General features: G+C 34.7%; 3 protein-coding genes across 3 annotated transcripts; 1 reads left to right on the forward strand and 2 right to left on the reverse strand.

Annotated features, from left to right (window-relative positions):
- Positions 1–1,012: 1,012 nt before the first annotated feature.
- Positions 1,013–9,593, reverse strand: LOC116107480 (serine/threonine-protein phosphatase 2A 65 kDa regulatory subunit A beta isoform). Its single transcript, XM_031393743.1, has 13 exons — positions 9,510–9,593; positions 8,378–8,824; positions 7,560–7,806; positions 5,899–6,011; positions 5,222–5,301; positions 4,733–4,874; positions 4,518–4,598; positions 3,755–3,859; positions 2,537–2,719; positions 2,009–2,101; positions 1,647–1,786; positions 1,494–1,560; positions 1,013–1,386 (listed from the first exon to the last, which is right to left on the reverse strand). The coding sequence occupies exons 2-13, from the start codon at positions 8,768–8,770 to the stop codon at positions 1,267–1,269; spliced, it is 1,764 nt and encodes a 587-aa protein (XP_031249603.1). The 5' UTR covers positions 8,771–8,824; positions 9,510–9,593; the 3' UTR covers positions 1,013–1,266.
- A 3,341-nt stretch (positions 9,594–12,934) lies between these two features.
- On the reverse strand, positions 12,935–16,340 carry LOC116107462 (aluminum-activated malate transporter 4). The gene is made up of 6 exons (XM_031393729.1): positions 15,637–16,340; positions 15,407–15,544; positions 15,054–15,320; positions 14,800–14,936; positions 14,535–14,681; positions 12,935–13,609 (listed from the first exon to the last, which is right to left on the reverse strand). Exons 1-6 carry the CDS (start codon positions 16,004–16,006, stop codon positions 12,935–12,937), a joined length of 1,734 nt encoding a protein of 577 aa, XP_031249589.1. The 5' UTR covers positions 16,007–16,340.
- A 2,132-nt stretch (positions 16,341–18,472) lies between these two features.
- On the forward strand, positions 18,473–19,338 carry LOC116107523 (30S ribosomal protein 3-1, chloroplastic). The gene is made up of 2 exons (XM_031393796.1): positions 18,473–18,787; positions 18,874–19,338. The coding sequence occupies exons 1-2, from the start codon at positions 18,557–18,559 to the stop codon at positions 19,156–19,158; spliced, it is 516 nt and encodes a 171-aa protein (XP_031249656.1). The 5' UTR covers positions 18,473–18,556; the 3' UTR covers positions 19,159–19,338.
- Positions 19,339–19,430: the final 92 nt, after the last annotated feature.

Consider the following 19,430-nt stretch of genomic DNA (forward strand, 5'->3'; position numbering starts at 1 on the left):
CAAACTTTTTTTTTAATACTTAAATACTACTTCAAAGTTAAAAAAAAAAAAAAAAAAAAAAAAACACTAAATTATCATTATACATTTATTTATATAATTACATATCTAACTTAATTATATGAAAAGAAAAATATTTTGATTCCATTCGGGTTTATATTTTTAAATGTGATAATAAATCCATAAGACAATCCGTTTCATTTTGATCCAGTTCGGATTTTTTGGTACATTGCACACCACTAATGGCCTGATGCAAGTTAAGTTCTGGGTGATATGAAATTATCAATCATATTCATACCGGCTCATCTATATATCATTGTTTTAAAACCTGAACCGAAGGACAACCCGTTCTATTGCTTGGTTCACGGGTCAACCAGTTGGACCGACCGATTGGACTAATGACGTCAATGATAATTTTATTTTTTTAAATTACATATTAATCCCTCAAATTTTAACATATTACAAAAATTCCCCTAAAAAGTACAGTAGTCCCGAAAATTTTTATTTATTTCAAAAATACCCCCAAAAAATTACCAATTAATCCCTAAACTGTTGACATATCTCCAAAACACCCCTATAAAATTACAAATTAACCCTTATAATTTTAAAATATTACAAAAACCCCCCTAAGACCTGAACTGGACCTGAGAAGCTGCCTAGTCGCGGTCCGGTTTGGTTTTTAAAACAGAGCTATACATGCGTGTGAATGGCTGAATGCTAATTGTGAGTGTTGACTAGATTAGTAAAATTATATTATAAAGAATAGAAGCCTACTTAGTGAATAATCCAGTGATTGTACTACGAATTATTTTCCAAGTCACCGTAGAATTTAGAGGCACGTTTCACTGTCCCATAATCCTCAAACTCTTAAATCTGAGAAAAAGCATTAACAAATGCTTGCTTCTATACAGAATTCAAAGGCAAAATCGGTGATTCAACCATTCATATGGTACAGCAACTCTGATGAATCTTCTTGTAAGGGGAAAAAAAGAAAAACAAGGAGAACAAACAAAAATGAAAGAGAAATACAAAATGATCTTCAAGGCCAATATGGAATGTTTCTCAAACACTAGAGCACATTAGTTCAATAGCCAAATAATGGCTTTTACATGTTAGTCAGAAGATACAACCGCACTACCACTCAAAACCATTAGGAAAGAAGATAGAACTAATCTAAACAGCAGAAAAAAGAATAGCAGCTCCAGCAAAAAGGTCTTCATTACAAGTGTAGGTTCAGAGATGAATTGATTTTAAGTAAATTGGTTATGCCTAGCTAGACATCATCACATGATCGATCGACTGTAGGGCTTGATTGGCAAAGAAGCGGACATCAACATCAGGATCCTCACCAAGCTCAACCAAGCTTGGACGTATTGTCTTCTCCACCACCTATTACAATTATTCAGACCAGGTGATGAAAAAAGACTTAGTGCTATTGGTACATAAACAAATGAGGTAATTAAAAAAAATAAAAAAAACCGTAAAAAAATACATACCGACTGGTCTACAATCGGAATGAGAGACTGCAGCACCTTTGCAACATTAAACTTTATGTTGGGTACTCTGTAAAAGTGATTCAGTTCAACAATCAGAAACCAACTATAATAGATCATTGATATTTGATCAGCAGGTTTCACATGTCAAGATACCTGTCTTTTGATGCAAGTACGACCACTGGCAACAATTTAGAACAAGTGATATCTGATCCCATAACAGGGGCAAGCAGAGAGACAGCACGCAAAATGGTCATCCGATACAAATAATGGGGATTGTTAACCATATCCAACACCTGCAAAATGACTAGTCAACTTCCACTGCTTCCAAAAAAAAAAGAAAAAAGAAAAAAGAAAAAAGGAAAGGAAAGCCATTTAATGTGGACTTGTGAACAAAAAATGATTTCTCAATTGATTTCAGTTGAATTTCACAATTTTCAAACGTGAAGGGTCTCTATTGTGTTTATGAATAAAGGGTTTGTGGGCAGTCAGCAGCAGTTCAAAATCATTACACAAACCTGTGGAACTATGTGCTGCATTGCCCAATCAGGACCAAATTCTTCGGCAAGGCGCTTTAAATTGTTAGCAGCAGCATCACGAATAGAATAAACCTGCAGCAAATACCTAGGTGAAACAGTTGCCAGAATCGCAAATCCCCATATGTCAATGTCATTGTGCAGGGAAAAACATTACACACGAAGTACAGTTAGCCTTAATATTAAAATTCAAGCAGGAATTTCTTTGTATTGGCAATTCTACATGTGATACCAGATGCAAACAGTAATGAGATTCATCACATTCTGTAGTGACGACAAACTTATTTCCATTGGGACATCTATAATGGTGCCAATATAACAAATCCCAGTTAATTTGGAGTGAATTGTAACAGATCCCAAAAACTTAACAGTTACACATAAACATGAAACAGAAAAAAAGTTGCTATGAGACCAAAAGTACAAATAAGGAAAACTGTCCAGAATGTAAACAAAAAGATGGTAAGAAACCTTTATTCTCAGCTATTGCCATACAAGATAGGAAACACAAACCTTATCCTGTAACCACTGCATACAAAGAGCACCAAGTTTATCATCAAAAAATCCTACACCCAACTGGCTGGCCAATAAAGGTATATACTCTATTATTGCAAGACGAACCCTCCAATGTCTATCCTCGGCAAGTTCAACGATGGCAGGTAGTAAGGATTGAGACAATAGATCAATTCCAATAACCTGCAAGAGAGAGGAAAGTAGAACACTCATAACACGGTTACAAGAGAAATTTGCTGACAGCATGAGAATTTTGTAGCATCAATATAAGAGTAAGCCATAAGGGTAAACTACATAGTTGCTGCAATAACCATCCCTTTGAATATTAGTGTGATGCATTCAAGAAATTGCTCTCAAACCAAAATATTCAAAGAAGCAGTGAATGACAAAATAAGTGTTTTTTTTTTAATCCCATTTCTTACAAGTATACCTTTAACAATCTATAGTGGAATTAAAAATTAAGATAAAATGGGGAAAAAAAAAATTAAACTGCAGGTTGACTAGTTGCATTATTTGAATTTTCCAACTGCACATCCGCACATCCCTTGATATCCACTTCAAAATTTGAAAAAAGTAAAAGTCAAAAATTCTGAAATTCATGCACACAATTGTGATCTAATCAACATGCCATAACTCATAAATCATTATCACTATTATTTCTAGAATAAGTTGTTTAAGGAGTTTACCTCCCTTGGGTAGCGCCTCCTAGTTACTTAATTTTGTTAGAAAGCATGCAGTAATGGGAGGCAATAAGAAGGCTATTGTGTTATGGAATTGTACCACTATGACAATCTTTTGGTTTTGTGGATGAAAACAAATAGGAGATTTTGTAAAGTTGAAGGGTAGAAGACTTTTTCTTTGTGAGACAAAGTGAAGCTTTGTGCTTCTCTATGGGTGTCTACTTCTACTGAATTTCAAGAATTTTTTTTTTTTTTTTTATTCAACCAAAAAAAAAAAAGCAAAAGAGAGATTAAAAGAAGTAATTTTTTTTAATTATTATTCGATATCATATGCCATTATGCTAGTAACTTAACAAATGCTTTAAGTGCACTTCTAACTACTAAATTCCCTATCGTATTCTATGTTACACACATGTTTTATGCCATTACACCATACAATTTTCATCTTTTTGATATATCGCAATTTTTCAATCAAGAACCAAAGAAATAGCTACACAAATTAATAAATAGGAGTGAAACCTTTAAAGATGCAACAAACCTGGTTCACTTGATCAAGCTTGCTGATAATATTAAGTCGCACATCAGGAAATTCATCCTTCAAAAGAGAGAGAAATATCGGAAGAAGATGCTCGATTGTTGCATCCTACACAAACCATCAAAATCAAGTAAAAAGTTCAGTGCATGCAAATTACACCAACATGCATTTACACAGTAGGAATTTAAAATGGAAGATTAAAATGCACACTAAAACTACCAAAAATTGACATAGCTGTAAAGTAAATTTAAAGAAAGAACCATAGAGTAAGGCCTAATGTGCAGGTCACACCCACATGAAACATATAAATGCAATCCTTATAATTAAATATTTAAAGATAAAAAAATGCAGATCTAAATATCCTTGATTGGTTACATGCAAGCTTACAGACTGCATGTGAGCATACAAGTAAAAGGTAATGCTTGACAACTTTATTGACTTTTTAAATATCAAAGACTGATGCCAAGCAATATCCAAATTTAAATTTAGAAAATGTGACTAAATTGATAGAGGAGAGGGTGTGAACTAAATCCAATTAAAAGAAAAATACATGGCCGTATTTGTAAAAATATGGCCCCAGGAATCCAGAGCCATATCTACCTTAACAGAAGCTAATTGATTTGTCATCAACAAAATGCTTCCCAACTAGAAACTAACTTAATTTTGCAAGTGACAGTGCACCAACATGCATGTAATCAACATTGACAAATTCATCCAAACCTCCCTACCAAGGGATAAGTGCAAATACACTATATGATATTTTTACCTTTCCTAGAACGGGGGCCATCCCCATTATTACAGAAGCCAGAGCAGAGCGGACATGCTGGGAAGAATCTGATGACAATTCCTGTCAAAGGTTATTGCAATATTTAGATAGCTGATATCAAACGAAAAAATAGGTTAATAGTCAGTTCCTACGGTATATCCCCAGACATCGTTTGGTAAGAAACATCAAGTTTCACTAAAAAAAAAAATGATCACCTTCACGCAGGGAAGAATATGTTGAATCGCAAGTTCTGGATTTAGAATCCTGCAAAACTTAGTTACTTTGCCAGCAGCTGCTATACGTACTTCAGCTTCATTATCTCGAAGTAATCGCACATATGCAGGGACCAAGTCCGTCCTAAGAATACAACCATAATGAATTCAAAAACCTTTTTTTTTTTTTAACTGAAACAAAGAAGATGTATATATGTGTATGTATAGCAGGTTGTTCAAAAAAGCAAAAAACTCAATCAACAGACCAAAGACTAACATCAATCAACCAAACCATACACAGAAGTGATTCTTGCGCAAAATATTGCAGCCATAAAGGTATATACCCATTAAATATCTAGGGTAATAAAATATGAGACATTGAATATGACAACAAGAACTAGATATTACATAGCATAAATATAATCAATACAGCAGTCAAAATAATGCTAACTTGCAGAAGCAAATAATAGTTTCTCCAGAATAGATAGATACCTAGTAGGCTCAGGCCCCACAGCTTCACAAAGTTCATATAATTGATTTGCAACCATGTAGCGCACACGCCATGACTTATCCTGTACAGAAGCCATAAACATCAGAGCACAGAATCAGCAATCATACCGGGGTCCTTATAATCATCACACAATACTTTTCCATAAGCATCAGGCATAAAAATCACACCAATAGCTTTAGAAGGAAAAATATCATAAATCCTGAAATAAATAACACTAATAGTAGATGCTAAGATCTCTCCAAAGGGTAAGGAATCCATTCAGACTACGGCATAGAACGTATCCAACAAAAGCTCATGATAATCTTATATCTGTTGACAACAAAACTATAAACAATACTCTAATCATCAGGTAGTGGATAGAGAGACTGTTCTAACTTGATCCAACATCTTTTCCAAACTTGTATTTCTATTGCAAATATCTCACATCCTAAATAACCAAAATGAATGAGTGCGTGGTTATAACCACATGATCATATATTTCAACATGTCATAAGAAACATTACATTATGGGGAATATATCAAATTTTGCCAAGAAAATTGTGTTCAACACCAGTAACTACTTCTTAAATGATGCACAAGAACTCAAAAGAACACCAGACAGCAAATTGGCATTGAGCCAGACATGCAATTAGGAAACAAGAACCAGAACAACTTGTACCTGAGAGAAATTTACTATAACAGGGAGAATATGTGCAACACAATCCTGAGGCTCCAACAACTTTCCAAGAGCTGCACAACCCTCAACAGCCAATAGTCGTACAGAATCTTGATCTGCAATAAATATAAATACAAACTTGGTATGGGAACTCGTATATGATTACAATCTTAAAATATAACACAAAACTAGATAACTAATAGCCAATCCAAGGTCTACATAGAGATTCTATGAAGAAAGATGCGCTTATATGAGCAAACACGCAAAAATATCACAAGGACTTCAATAGATGCCATAATTTTATGCTTAAGAACAGCAGTAGAAGCTTTCAATTAGACAAGTAACCATCTGTCCTAGCTTATGCTCCATTTGTAGCACATAAAAATCCCTAAAACACCTTTTGCTAACACCCACGGTCTCACCTGGTATGATACCAAGGAATGCTGGCTCAATCTGACCTTACATAACCTTATAATATTGTGAAAACAGTTTTACGTTGTCAAACCATCATATATGCGACACCTTAAGAGCAAGGTTGATTTTTTCAGACAAGTAAACCATCTGAGCCAGATTATAATTCAAAACTAGATCACAGTGATTATATTAAGGCTTGCAATGATCAAAAAGATTCTCCCAAACAGTCCCTAACATTGTCTATCCACCTATTTGATCAACTGCACATTCATTTGAATTGCCTTCAAAACTGACTCATGGTCCAGTGTTTAATGTGACAAACATGTTTCCTCACCAAAGCATTTTTGAGTCTCTCGAAAATTCTTTTATAGCATTTGCAGAACCTTTGACCAAAACCCAGGACTTCATCCTTCTCTTAACATGAATCAATGGCCGCAATATTGAAGCACTATTCATTTAACCTAAGCTAATGAATGCAAGATCAAATATTTTGTGTTCAGTTTTCTACATCAACAAGAAATAAGATTTCATACTTTCTAGTTCAGGCAAAACATCCATCTAATGTAGTTTTAACAAAGTTTTACCAGCTTTACTCACCAAGAATCAAGCTTTTTCCCAGGCAGGTAGAATGATGCTAAATCAATAACATGATTTTCATTATTTATTTTAGGACATACTTATTTGAGTTGAATTTAATTTTTCCTAATTGGGTTTTCTTGTTTGGGTATGATTTGAGTTTCTTGTTCAAGTAGATTTTTTCTTTTTCTTTTTTTTTGAGTTGGCTACTATAAATTAGTCTTTAAGTTATGCTTTTATAAGAAATTGATATTGATTTCTCTTTTCTTAATGAAAATCAAGTTTCCACCTCATGTTTATCTTATTTTCTTCTCTTCTCAACTCTTTCATCTTCTCTCTCATTTCTCCTTCAATCTTTCTCTCTCTTTGTTTTATTCTCCCTATCCGCATCAGGATGTTTTTTAGTTGGAATTCGGTTGCTACAATATATTCAAATTATACTCTGCATATTCTACCCAAATACAATAAACTTTGTCTTCAAACAAATTCTCAATTTTTAAAGTTGTATTTGCTGAATAGACTGCATCTAGTATGCTGTCATGCGTCTTAAAATTCACTTCCCAGTCCTCAATATTCTTAGCCCTCCTATATAAAGTGACTGATATCCTATCAAACAATTGAAAAGGATAGACAATATGCTCTACACATCAAAGTCGTAGTAGATAATAGATTACCATCTTGTGTAAGATCCTCAAATATTGACATGATGTCAGTCTTCAAATGAGCAGGTTCAACAGTTGCAGCAAATTTCCCTAGATTTGTTGCAGCAGATCTCCTAACCATGGGCATGTCATCTTGGCACAACTGGGTATATATTGACCGCAACTCTGTCTTCAACATATCTGGGGCACTTGGGTAGGCAATGTGGAACAGCCCACAAACAGATACTCGAGCTGTAAACCATTCACCAGCTGCCAGTCTCTGAGGATAAGAAGTAAACCATGTAGCGGCCAAAAACAGAGGAAATAATAAAATTGCCATAGATAAGGAACTAACACACGCGTAAACAAGCATGCAAACAATTACACAGTAAATAATCGTATTTCCCCTATGAAGCTATTGCAATATTAAAAATTTGAAAAAAAATTCTTGATACAAAGATCCTTGTAAAAGGCAACAGCATTGCAAGTTACTCCTAATCTGCAATAATAGACTTCCCTCTTATCTATTTCTTTCAATGAATGACACTATTCCTAAGATGACAGCTCAACAATGTCGTAATAGCACAAGCATATCGCTGAGAGATTATGACAGCTGAAAATAGAGTTCAAGAATTCAAGGTGCAGAGTTTTTCTAGTTCAAGAATTCAAGGTGCAGAGTTTTTCTAGATATCTAAGCACAGGCTTTCTCCTAAACTGAAATAAAGTGACCAATTTTAAGGCAATGAAGACATACTTGCAAGCATCAGCAATTATATCACTTGAGCGCGGAAGAAAAGCAGAATAAACTACCAACTTAATTAACCAAACATAAAGGAGCAGCAATATCTAACCTTAACCAGAGGAATAAACCAGTCAACCAAGTCACTCTCCCTCATCTGTGACCCAATCCGACAAAGAGACTCCACAGCTTTGTCCCTGACACAGGTCTCCTCGACAGTGCAAAGTGTCTCCAGAGGTGGGAGCAAAACATGGGCATGTTCAACTCCACCAACATATGGAATAAACACCCCCAACTCTTCAGCCATTGCAAGAAGCACCTCATCGTCGTCGTCATTGTTTTCACTCAAAAAGGGAATTAATTCCTTCCTTGTCCGCTCCTCCCCAAGAGCACGTGCAATTGTTGACAATCTACGGATCGAGTTCAACCTAAGCTGGATGTCATCATTTTTCAGCTCGTCTATGAGGACAGCTATTGGGTATAGTGGTTCATCAACCATAGACATTGTGTCAAATCTTTTTTGCAAATCTCTTACAATCAGTTACCGTCACACAAGCACCTGCAAACTACCCAAATTAATCATCACAAATCCAACACGAGATTAACTAAGTAAACATAAATTTATCCAATTTCAGTTGTAGATAAAGTTTTCCAATGGGAGTAAGAAATTGAGATCAAATAAAAGCCATTTCGAACACTACAAGTATCGGATCCAAAATTTTCTGATTTATTATATTCAGACAGCTTTTATGCAATAAAAACGGCACGTAAAATAAAGTCACATGAAATCAAAACTTCGAGATCTGGGACAAACCCTAAAATTCAACTCCAGAAACTGCTAAGAAAATGAAAGTAAGAGACTGCACACAGATTTTAAATCCTAAAACCCCGATGCCGTGTTTGGTTGCAGAGAGAAACGAGAATGAGCGAAAATGAAAAGGAATTGATACTTTATTTTAATAAATGATCAAGATAACACAGGAAAAAAATATATATCATTCAAACTATCCCTAGTAAAACTAGTGGGCTCAACTGAATCCAGATTTTCTTTTAAAAATAATTCGGAAACAAGAGTAACTTAAATCATAAAATTCAAATTGTTAAATTTTATTTTTCATTTCTTTACCCCAGATCTTTTGGCAACCAAACGTCGGGGAGAATTCTAAATTTCACAACAAATAAATGAAATTTAAAATAAAAAGACGTCTGTTTATATCAAAGCAAAAGATGAAAAATGCTCTCACCGATCTTAAAGTCTTCCCGCCGGCAGTCTCCGATTAGAGAGAAAAGAGACTTATTAATGGATTTGTTACTTTTTGTAGCATTTCCTTGTAAACATCTAGAGACTCAAGAAACTGGGCTATGATAATTTTCCCGTGGGCCTGATTTGGGCTGGAATAAAAAAAGCTGTGTCCCACCAATGACCGTAAAAAAAAAAAAACTCCATTTATATTTGTATTCAAAAATTTTATTTATATAGCACTTTATATTATAAAAATACACAAAAAAAAAAAATTATGAACATATGGAACAATAATATCATCAACTGATATTATCAAATTTTGTTGACGATTTTAAACATTATAGTTTTGCTAAATATTATATGAGTGTATATTATTTTCTACATAAAGAATATGAATATGTTCTACACAATTTAGTTTATCAATCCGAATACTAAATAGAATTCCTTGCAGATTAGTAGAGCACAGAGCGGCCTATCATGGGTATGCTTAAACTACCGGCCGTGGGTTTAAGATGTATCATGTTGTGTAAACACCATAGAATTATGACACATTTATAATTTGAATAATGTTATACCCACAATATTTTCTTACAAACTTCATCTCACAATCCCGGTGTAGTAGCTTGTAATTGGTCAGTTCATAATAGACTACACCTGAGTCCTACCTGATAAACTACAGTTGACTAATTACGAGCTTTCACGTTAGAATTGTGGGATAAAGTTTGTGAGAAGAGATTGTGGGTATACCATTACTCTTATAATTTGATCAATAAGTAGTGTTTTTCTATATGGCAATAATATGTAAAATAAACTACCTATGGGTGGTCAGTGGTTTGATAGGGAATCTTGGGTATATTACTAAAAAACGTCTTGCATTCAATTCCCTCCTCGATTGTTAATAGGGTTAGTCATTGGAGCTCTTACTCGGCTAGTAATTTCAGAGTCCCAAGGGATTAATTGAGGTAGGTTTTGAGTTCGAGTCTCTCCTCAATTGTTAATAGGGATAGTCATTGGAGCTCTTACTTGGCTAATAGTTTTGGGTGCGTTTGGTTCATTATTTTGGATATTATTTTGGGGATAATATTGAATAATTGGATAGGGTTATGATTACGAGAATAGGATTTGTAGAATATGTATTTGGTAGAGTATTTTGACCTTCATATTTGTGTTGAATATTTGATTAATATATTTTTTTATAAATGATTTATTAATATAATATTTTGTTTAGTTTTGTTAAAATAATGTATTATTATAGATATAACTTATCAAGTTACATTTTACGGTGGTTGGGGAGCTGAGGTGGGGTCACGGTGGGGAGCTGAGGTGGGTTCACGGCTGGGGAGTTGAGGTGGTTCCATGACTGTGAAGATGCAGTGAAGAAAATGGTGAAGCATATGAAGATGCAGTGAAGAAAATGATGAAGCGGCTGTGAAGATGTAGTGCAGAAAATGGTGAAGCAGTGAAGAAAAATGAAAACTGTAACGGTAAAAAATGGATACTGAGAAAGCTGACAAAGTTGTGAAGATTCAGTGAAGAATTCAAAATTGTGTCAGGATTGTATTTTGGGGATAGAATTATGTAAAAAATGAACCAAACACTATCCTAATAATCCGGTCCAGAATATAGAAAATAATAATGAACCAAACACAGAGTGTCTAGAATCCCAGGAAATTAGTTAAGGTGCGTGTAAGTTAGTCCGGACAGCCCCAATCATTAAAAAAAATGTAAAATATGTTGATTTGACAAATGACATGGATTAATCATATAGGATGACACATTTAACATTATCAAGTTTAATTTGTTAATAATGTTATAAAAAAAATTAAAAAAAAAAAACCCCAAGTATTATATAAATAAAGTAATTGTCAGGGTTAATTCCTTGTAACATAGATTTTGTATTTTAATATGAACAAGGGTTTTATATATTTACTCATTGCATGGAATGCGCAAATGGGTGGACAGATTAAAAGTGGATCCCTAAATAGTTATTATTTAAGGAAATAAAATTCGTGATAGTCCATTGGAATTAATCTTTGTTAATCTGTCTGCTTAAACCGTGACATCTTCAATGAAGTATTGGAAATTGGAATAATGTCTAGCCCAGTGCAAAAGTAGAGTAATGATACAGTTATCGAAAGTAGTGCACCAAATAACATGATGCAATTCTGATCGTCGATTAATTAGAGTGATGCTATGGATACTAACGGATGGGTACTAATCTGTGTACTAACTAAAGCATAGTAACAGATGGGTACTAATCTGTGTACTAACTAAAGCATAGTATGGGTACTATGCTTTAGTTAGTACACAGATTAGTACCCATCCGTTAGTACCCAAAGTATTATTCGATTAATTATAAGTTAATATTAATCAACGGTCATAATTTCGTCACGTCATTCGATGTATGGATTCGGTATGCTACTTTCGATAACTGTATCATTTTCCGTAGAAGTATGCCGCTAATTGTTAACTTTTGAAAACTCTATTCTATTATCTTATTTAAAGTAAACAGTAAAAAACATGTTTGTTTTAATATTGACAGAATTCAATTCAAAATTAAATCATATTCTATTCAACTCAAAAAATTTAATAACTATCTTTCGCAATACAAGTTAATAAATTAATAAAAACACCCCAACCTACCCAAGCCACTATTGGCCACCAACAACCATCGTTAGTCGTAAGCCGTCGGCGTCGAAACGACACACGATCGACTGGATTTGGCCAATCGTGTGCTGATCTACCCGTTTTTGGTCAAATCAACGACCAGAGATCAGATACATGGTGAATATGGCCAAAAAAGGCTAGATCGATACACAACCGACCAGATCCAAACCAGTCGTACGTCATTCTGATGACTGTCGACCACCGTCTAGCGCTAGTGGTCGGCTGCCTGCAGTTGGTTGGATGAGTGCAAATGTTTTTGTTAATTTATAAACTTTTATTGTGGGAGTGTTTAGCTAAATTAATAAATGTAGAAGATCAAAATAATCAAAATGTTTTCTGAAAATGTTTTCAAAAAATATATGAAAAACATTCTCAGAATCCTAACATATTTGAATATTTAGTCTTACGTTATCCTATTCAGAATATCATATTTCAAATAATATACCAAATAGCCCTATAGATATTTATTAGACATATATAAAACTGGCATTATTGGTATAAAGTCATTAGTCATGCAAAGGTCAATAGTTGCATAAAAGGATTAAAAGAGATCAAAATTTTCGAAACACCCCAACACATTTCAAAAATTGCTGTGAGGGAGAAATAGATTGCTTCCCAATTGTTGCTGTAGATGTTCATTAAACAAGTACATTTTGTTTTGACTTTTTTTTTGATTTTTTATTTAAAAAAATAAAAAAGCTGACTTTTATATTATCAATAACCCCAAAGAAAGAAGGAACCAAAAAATTTTTAACCAACTTACACAGGAGCTTTATTCTTCAACTGAAAGCACCTGCTCAGTCTGGTCCAAAATCCCACCACTTCTTCTGGCAGTGCATCTGATTCACTGGGTTCCTTAAAATTTGCTCTCTCACTTAGCTCTTTAAATTCATCCACAAGATTTTGAAGCCTTGCAACAAACTCTATCAAGAGTGAAGCAAATGTTGCCAAAGACAAAGAGCTAGCACTTTCATATACTTTCGATTCCTGTTCAACAACCTGCATGGTCTCTGCATTATGAAATGACAGACGTGGCCAGGCCAATGAACTTCTGGAAATATTCTCCGAGGAAATCCATTCTGCCATGGGAGGGCTCGTGCCCATGTTTGGATGCTGAGCATCCCCCCACAGTTCGCTGAGGGACGTGATCACTTTTTTTTCATCGTCTTTAACTTCAATAGAGTTCTCAGGATCTTGAAATTCCTTTCGCTTTGCTACGTCTGCCCAGCTTTCTGAATTCACCAGAAGATATGACTTTTTATCAATCTTCATTTGCAACTCCTCTGCTGCTTCATGTACTGCTAGTAGTATGTCTCCGGGGCTTAACTTTTCCATCTTTTCAACTTTGTCTCCAAGGTCGCGTATTACTTTAGCACCTTCGTTACCAACCCTTTGAAGCTCACTAGCAAACTCCTGTCTCTTTTCTGGTGGTGCCTACAGTACATAAAAATTTGCAAAACCTGATAAGGAGAATGGATAGCCAAAGCTAATTAAAGTTTCTAATGGCTCAAATGTATGAATGCCGTAAAAAATGCAGAAGAAAGAAAACTTAAAACTCTTCTGACTTGGCGGAATTGTTTTATTGATTTCTTGTCATCTTCTTGCAAACATTTAAGATGCTAAGTAGGGTATTAAGCATATACGGAAAGCCAAAGCAAATTTCCAAGAAGTATTTCTCAGGGATGAATGCAATTTAATTTTGCACTGATAGTCTGTTGCAGATTTATACGTTCAGTTGGTTGGAAACGAGTCTCTCTTCTTTGAGTCCTCTCTTTCTAGAATCAAGGTACACTAACACTAACCTTGTCTCACAGAAAATCAGATATTATATGAAAGGCCATCGACATACAAGGTATCATCACAAGCAGTACTTTTATTATTGATTCCTTTTCGTGATTTTCGTACCTTCCCTGTTCCCATGCCTCTCTGTTTTGGGGCCTTTAAGGGTGCCAATGAGCACCAAAAGTGGCAGTACTTGAATCTCATATAACCCCTCTGAGTCTAAGACCACTTACTTTGTGGTAATTTTACTTGCTGCTCAACAATTCGCACCAAATAATTCATTGCTATACTATTTAAATGGGGCAACTGAGGGGGTCATGCTACCCATTTACTCAATTCAGAAAATGGACAAAATGTGATTTTTTTGCTGGAAGGACAAGTAGAGAGCAGGCCTTTACTTTGGCAGTAGCAGTTAATATACCATCTGAATTGACTCCATACATATAAAGTCAACAACACAAAATACCCTATGCTCCACAAGAAATAAAAGCCAAATCCCGACCGAATGAATTGACTTGATGGAACAACAGAGAAAAGATTAAACAAATTAAAATGATTAAAGATGAAGCAAACTCACCTGTATTTCTGCAAGTATGCACCCGTGCATAGCCATGACCATAAATGCACAATGTCTCAATGCACCACTTACGTTAACATAGTTTCTCCAGGGATAATTGAACGTTCTGTAAGGGCCATGAGGTGGCTCCCATATTGCAAAGTCCAGCTACAAAAGACAAGTGAGTCAACAAATCCTACCTTTTCAGTGTATTGCAAGATCTTCAGAAGCTTACCGAGATTACATAGAAAAGAAATAGGAACCAGTACAGTGAGATGATAGATACCAGGGATTCCTCTTGGCTTGAAGACTGTACAGCAGATCTATAGCCACTGTACAATGGATCATCTGAAGCTTGATAGGTAAGAATTTTTGAAGGAATCCTCTCATATTCAACGCATTGCAAGTATCGATCAACACAGCCTACATGGGAGTTCGATAAAACCAATCAAGCTAATCATCACAATTCAAATTATAGAGAGCAAAATAGAAGTAAATAAACCATAGAATTTATTTGTAATGAGCAAACAAAGTAATAACCTTCCAAGGAAGCAGCAACACCCTTGAAATTTTTAACAACCAATTTGTGTAGATCCTCCCCTGCCCAGATGGGAAATATAAGAACATTTATTACCAAGCATATTCCAGCACCAACCGCAATCAGCACTAATCGATAGAATGCTGTTTGGAAAAATGTTGTTGAATTTCCAGACACAAGAACGATACAATATGTCAACAAGAATACTCGAAATCCGTATTCATAAGTTTTCATAGTCGGATAAAGCTTCAAATAACTTGCACAGAATCCTGAACACAAAAATTTAGATATGTCAGTGCAAAAATTGATTTTCCAAGAAGGGTATTGGGAATAAAGGTAATTTCATTTTTCCAACCTGCAATGAAAATACTAATTATAATAAAAACTTCTTGAAATTTTCCAGCGTGTATAGAAAGTTCTGCAATTCCCAAAGCAAGACCTCCAGCAGAAAACGTTCCCAAGGCACGATTGAACCCTTTGTTAAGAGTGGCACCTGTCCAAAGAAAATAGTCATATTTGTACAGTTTGATTTTTTTTTTTTTTTTTTTTTTTGCATTAAATTTGATCTTAATTTGTAAATAGTACCTACGCTGTACTCGAAAACAACGACGACTGTAAGAATTGCCCAGATCGAGTATTGGCTAACATTAGCCAGAGGCTCTTTGAGGAATATGACGAGTGATACAAGAGCCAGAGCCATTCCCATCTTGACGGCAAAAATGACTTTTCGAGGATCGGAACGACCCATCTCATATAACTTACGGGAAACATCTTGCAAAGTATTCCAAGAGTTAATAATTCCATCGGAGAATGAACGAAAACACTTGCATTTGACTCCATCTTCACTGTCGCCGGAGCTGTTTAGACCAAAGTCTGAATATCCCTTTTTAGAGAGCAATCTTTCTTTACTCCTCTCAGCAAAGCTGTGCCTAAATGAACCAATTCTCCCGGCCATTAATATTGATTTACATAACCAAGACGAAGAAGATGGATTCACAACTACTAGCGATTAAATATGGAGAGTCAAATCATGAGTTTTTGGTACGTAGATACAGCAGATGAGATATGGATGTGATTGTGATTGAGATTGAGTGGGGCTCCATATCATGTTCCTTGATGTGGCATAATCAAGAAGAAGCAATTGACTAATGTAAGAGATAGAAGCGATGTCGTTTAATTATTCTAAGAAAAGGATGAGACTGGAGAGTTTACGCTATACACGGGAGTTGCAGGAAGGGACCAGCTTCACTGTCAAGAGTTGACGGGAATCTTCTCAGAAGCATAAAACTGTAGAGAGAAGAGTTATGATATCAAATTATATTCATTATTACTACTCTACTCAATAGCAATCTAATACAAATTACAATCCCATGTTATATAGCTCTTTGTTGTCCATTAGTTTGTAGACAAAATAATTCAAAAAAATAACCACTTCCTCTCAACTGGATCTTGATTTAAGGAAATATTTTCCTGATTTAAAAATTATAAATCTTTTATCTTCTAAGTACAATATTAGTAATATAAAATATGAGTAATTTGATATGCGATTAGGTAATTCAAGGATAAAATAATTTGATTAATTTAATTACTAAAATTGTAGAATGTTGTTTTCTTTACGAAAAGAACATGAGAGATAAATACGTGTACAACTGGATGAAGGTATATTAACGCAGACCGCTCATGTAGTCACGTTCAAGGGAAGTCATCAACATTGCCACTTTCGACAGGCATGCCAATGGACATGTGAGATCAATAAATATTCAACAACGATTTTATTATCTTTTTAATTATTTCATTATCCATTGTTGTGTCTTTTACTCTTTTCTTTATTTACTTTTATATCCTTTGAATCCATTTGATCATATCTCACTCTGTCCTAAGAGGAATATTCTGGTATTATCTTCCTCACCTGGGACTTTATAGTTTAACATCATTGAAAATCCCAATCCAATAGAAAATGGAGATAAGGCAGAGAATGTATGGGCCAATCAGTTCTGGAGTTTTCCTAGCAAAATTACTTTTAGCAAGGTCTGATGAGCTACCAACAGAGATCATGGGTTTTATGTGGATTGTTTAAATATGGATAGATCTTGGATGAATGTGAAACTCCCAACCCTTCAATCACGGGTTAAAAGTTAAAACAAGCATATGAAGGTTTTCTTTGATTTTTTGGTGATTTGTTTTCGAGTAATCTAAAAATATGCAAGTTAGGTAATTGAGTTGTGTTTATTTTGTCTCACATTTAAATGTCTTCGTAAGTCCTACAAATAGTTAAAATTATTTTTGAAAAAAAAAATAATTTATAAATATATTCTCCTATTTGTTTCACTCTTTTAAATTATTTTTTTTATTATACTATTTGGATTAAAAAACGGAATTTATGTTTATTTACTTATTGGGATCGTTATTTTGAAAATCAATCCGAATCAAATAAAATTTTTTCTATTGAAAAGTGGGTAAGACTTGTTTTCTATCATCATATTCTAACATTTTTCAAACTTTATTCAATTAAAAAAAAAATTACATTTCAAAATAAAAAATTTATAAATTAACAAAAACACCCCTACCCACCCAATCCACTGTCGGCCGTCATCACTATCATCGGTGGCCATCACCAACGTCGGAATAACGCACGATAGGCTGGACCTGGCTAATCGTGCTACGATCTTTCTGTTTCTAGCCAGATCTATTTGGTCTTTGACCATGGTCATCGATGGCTTCATTTTTTTTGGGTTGAGGGGGTTGTTAATTATTAAGTTTTATTGTGGGGGTGTTTTTGTTAAATTTTAAAGTTTCATTATGGGGTGTTTTTGTTAAATTTTAAAGTTTTATTGTGGAGGAGTGTTTAGTTAAATTAACAAATATAGGGGGTTAAAATAATCTAAATATTTAAAAAAAAATATATACCAAATAATTATTCAACATTTTATCAAACTCTAATATAATTTTCAAATATCATACCAAACCCACTATCAAAATCTTATCATATTCTATTTAGATAGTTTTTCAAAAAACATTTTTTGTCCCAAAATAATAATGTATCCAAGATTGATTGGCATAACTCATTCACGTAAAATGCCAGACTTAAATTAAAAGAGAATGGATAGAGGTTATTGATAAACCAAAGAGGCAAAGATACAACCCTGTTGTTTGGTTCAATGTTTTTATTACTAATAAGTGGGTGGGTCTGAAGAACAGATCTGCTGTTCTGCACATGAGACTGTTCAGCCTAGAGATGGGCGTTTTAGCACTACTCCTCCACAATTGTTCTAGCCCATTAGGAATAACGTTCATCAAAACAAGTTTGGGCTATATATCCTGGACTCCACGAGCAGGCCTCGCCCAAAAGGCCTTTGCAATCTCCCCTGTCCTAAAAAGTTAAGCGTCTGTTCAATCCCTTATCCAAACGCAAGACAATTCTGATCAGTCAGGGGAGACTTTCATGCCTTCTTTTATTACCCAATAAAAAGTTAAAACCTCCGTATCCCCTTCAACATATCGCAAAATGTTTTCTTCAATGGCGCTTCAATCTAGTTTCAATACTACTTTAACTAGCTGCTCTTCATTTCCTTCTCACAAACTCAGTCTCAAATCCTTCAAAACTTCCATTCACATCAAGTCCAACCCCATTTCAAGAAACCAAAGACGACTCAGTACTACTTTAGCAGCAGCCCCAGAAACACTCACAGCTGAAACATCTACAGACACCATCTCCTCAACCCCAGTAGAAATTGAGGTCAAAATATTTCTTTCTTCTTTCTTTATTTCTTTATGTATGTGTGTAGCTTTGCTTTATTTAGAGAGTTTTAATGAATTTTGCAGAAAGCTGAGGTGTCGGTGAAGCAAGTGGGGAAGCCGAGGCTTGTATTGAAGTTCATATGGATGGAGAAGAACATTGGTCTTGCTCTTGATCAATCAATACCCGGGCATGGCACCATTCCTTTAAGCCCATATTTCTTTTGGCCGAGAAAAGATGCATGGGAAGAGCTGAAGGCCACTCTAGAGAGTAAACCATGGATATCCCAGAAGAAGATGATTTTACTTCTTAATCAGGCCACTGATATCATCAATTTATGGCAGCAAAGTGGTGGTAATCTTACTACCTAAATGTGTACAGTAGAGTACACATTGCTTTTGGGTACAAATTTGGGGTTTGGGTAACTCTACATTGTTTTGTATTTTAGCTATTCTAAACTAGATTATGATAATGCTCCATTATTGCGAATGGAATTTGGCTTTGTGAGTTTGCTACTATTCATTTATACAAGAGTTGTTTGTTTGATTTTCTCCAAGCTTTCAGTTAGGACCCCTGATGTTGGTAAACTTTTGTTCTGATAGGAAAAAAAATCAGAACATGTGCTAACGAACACGGACTTAAC

Source organism: Pistacia vera, unplaced genomic scaffold, assembly GCF_008641045.1.
Source record: "Pistacia vera cultivar Batoury unplaced genomic scaffold, PisVer_v2 Contig539, whole genome shotgun sequence".
Lineage (NCBI taxonomy): Eukaryota > Viridiplantae > Streptophyta > Magnoliopsida > Sapindales > Anacardiaceae > Pistacia > Pistacia vera.

Bases quoted from the DNA above. Each gene is read 5' to 3' on its own strand.
- LOC116107523 (XM_031393796.1), top strand. From the start codon at position 18,557: ATGTTTTCTTCAATGGCGCTTCAATCTAGTTTCAATACTACTTTAACT. The intron at 18,788-18,873 runs GTCAAAATATTT...TGAATTTTGCAG, and splicing joins CAACCCCAGTAGAAATTGAG to AAAGCTGAGGTGTCGGTGAA.
- LOC116107480 (XM_031393743.1), bottom strand. From the start codon at position 8,770: ATGTCTATGGTTGATGAACCACTATACCCAATAGCTGTCCTCATAGAC. The intron at 2,720-3,754 runs GTTTGTTGCATC...TCTCTCTTGCAG, and splicing joins AGCTTGATCAAGTGAACCAG to GTTATTGGAATTGATCTATT. The intron at 2,102-2,536 runs GTTTGTGTTTCC...TATTTGCTGCAG, and splicing joins TGCAGTGGTTACAGGATAAG to GTTTATTCTATTCGTGATGC.
- LOC116107462 (XM_031393729.1), bottom strand. From the start codon at position 16,006: ATGGCCGGGAGAATTGGTTCATTTAGGCACAGCTTTGCTGAGAGGAGT. The intron at 15,545-15,636 runs GTACTATTTACA...TTCTTTGGACAG, and splicing joins TGTTTTCGAGTACAGCGTAG to GTGCCACTCTTAACAAAGGG. The intron at 13,610-14,534 runs GTGAGTTTGCTT...TATGTACTGTAG, and splicing joins GCATACTTGCAGAAATACAG to GCACCACCAGAAAAGAGACA.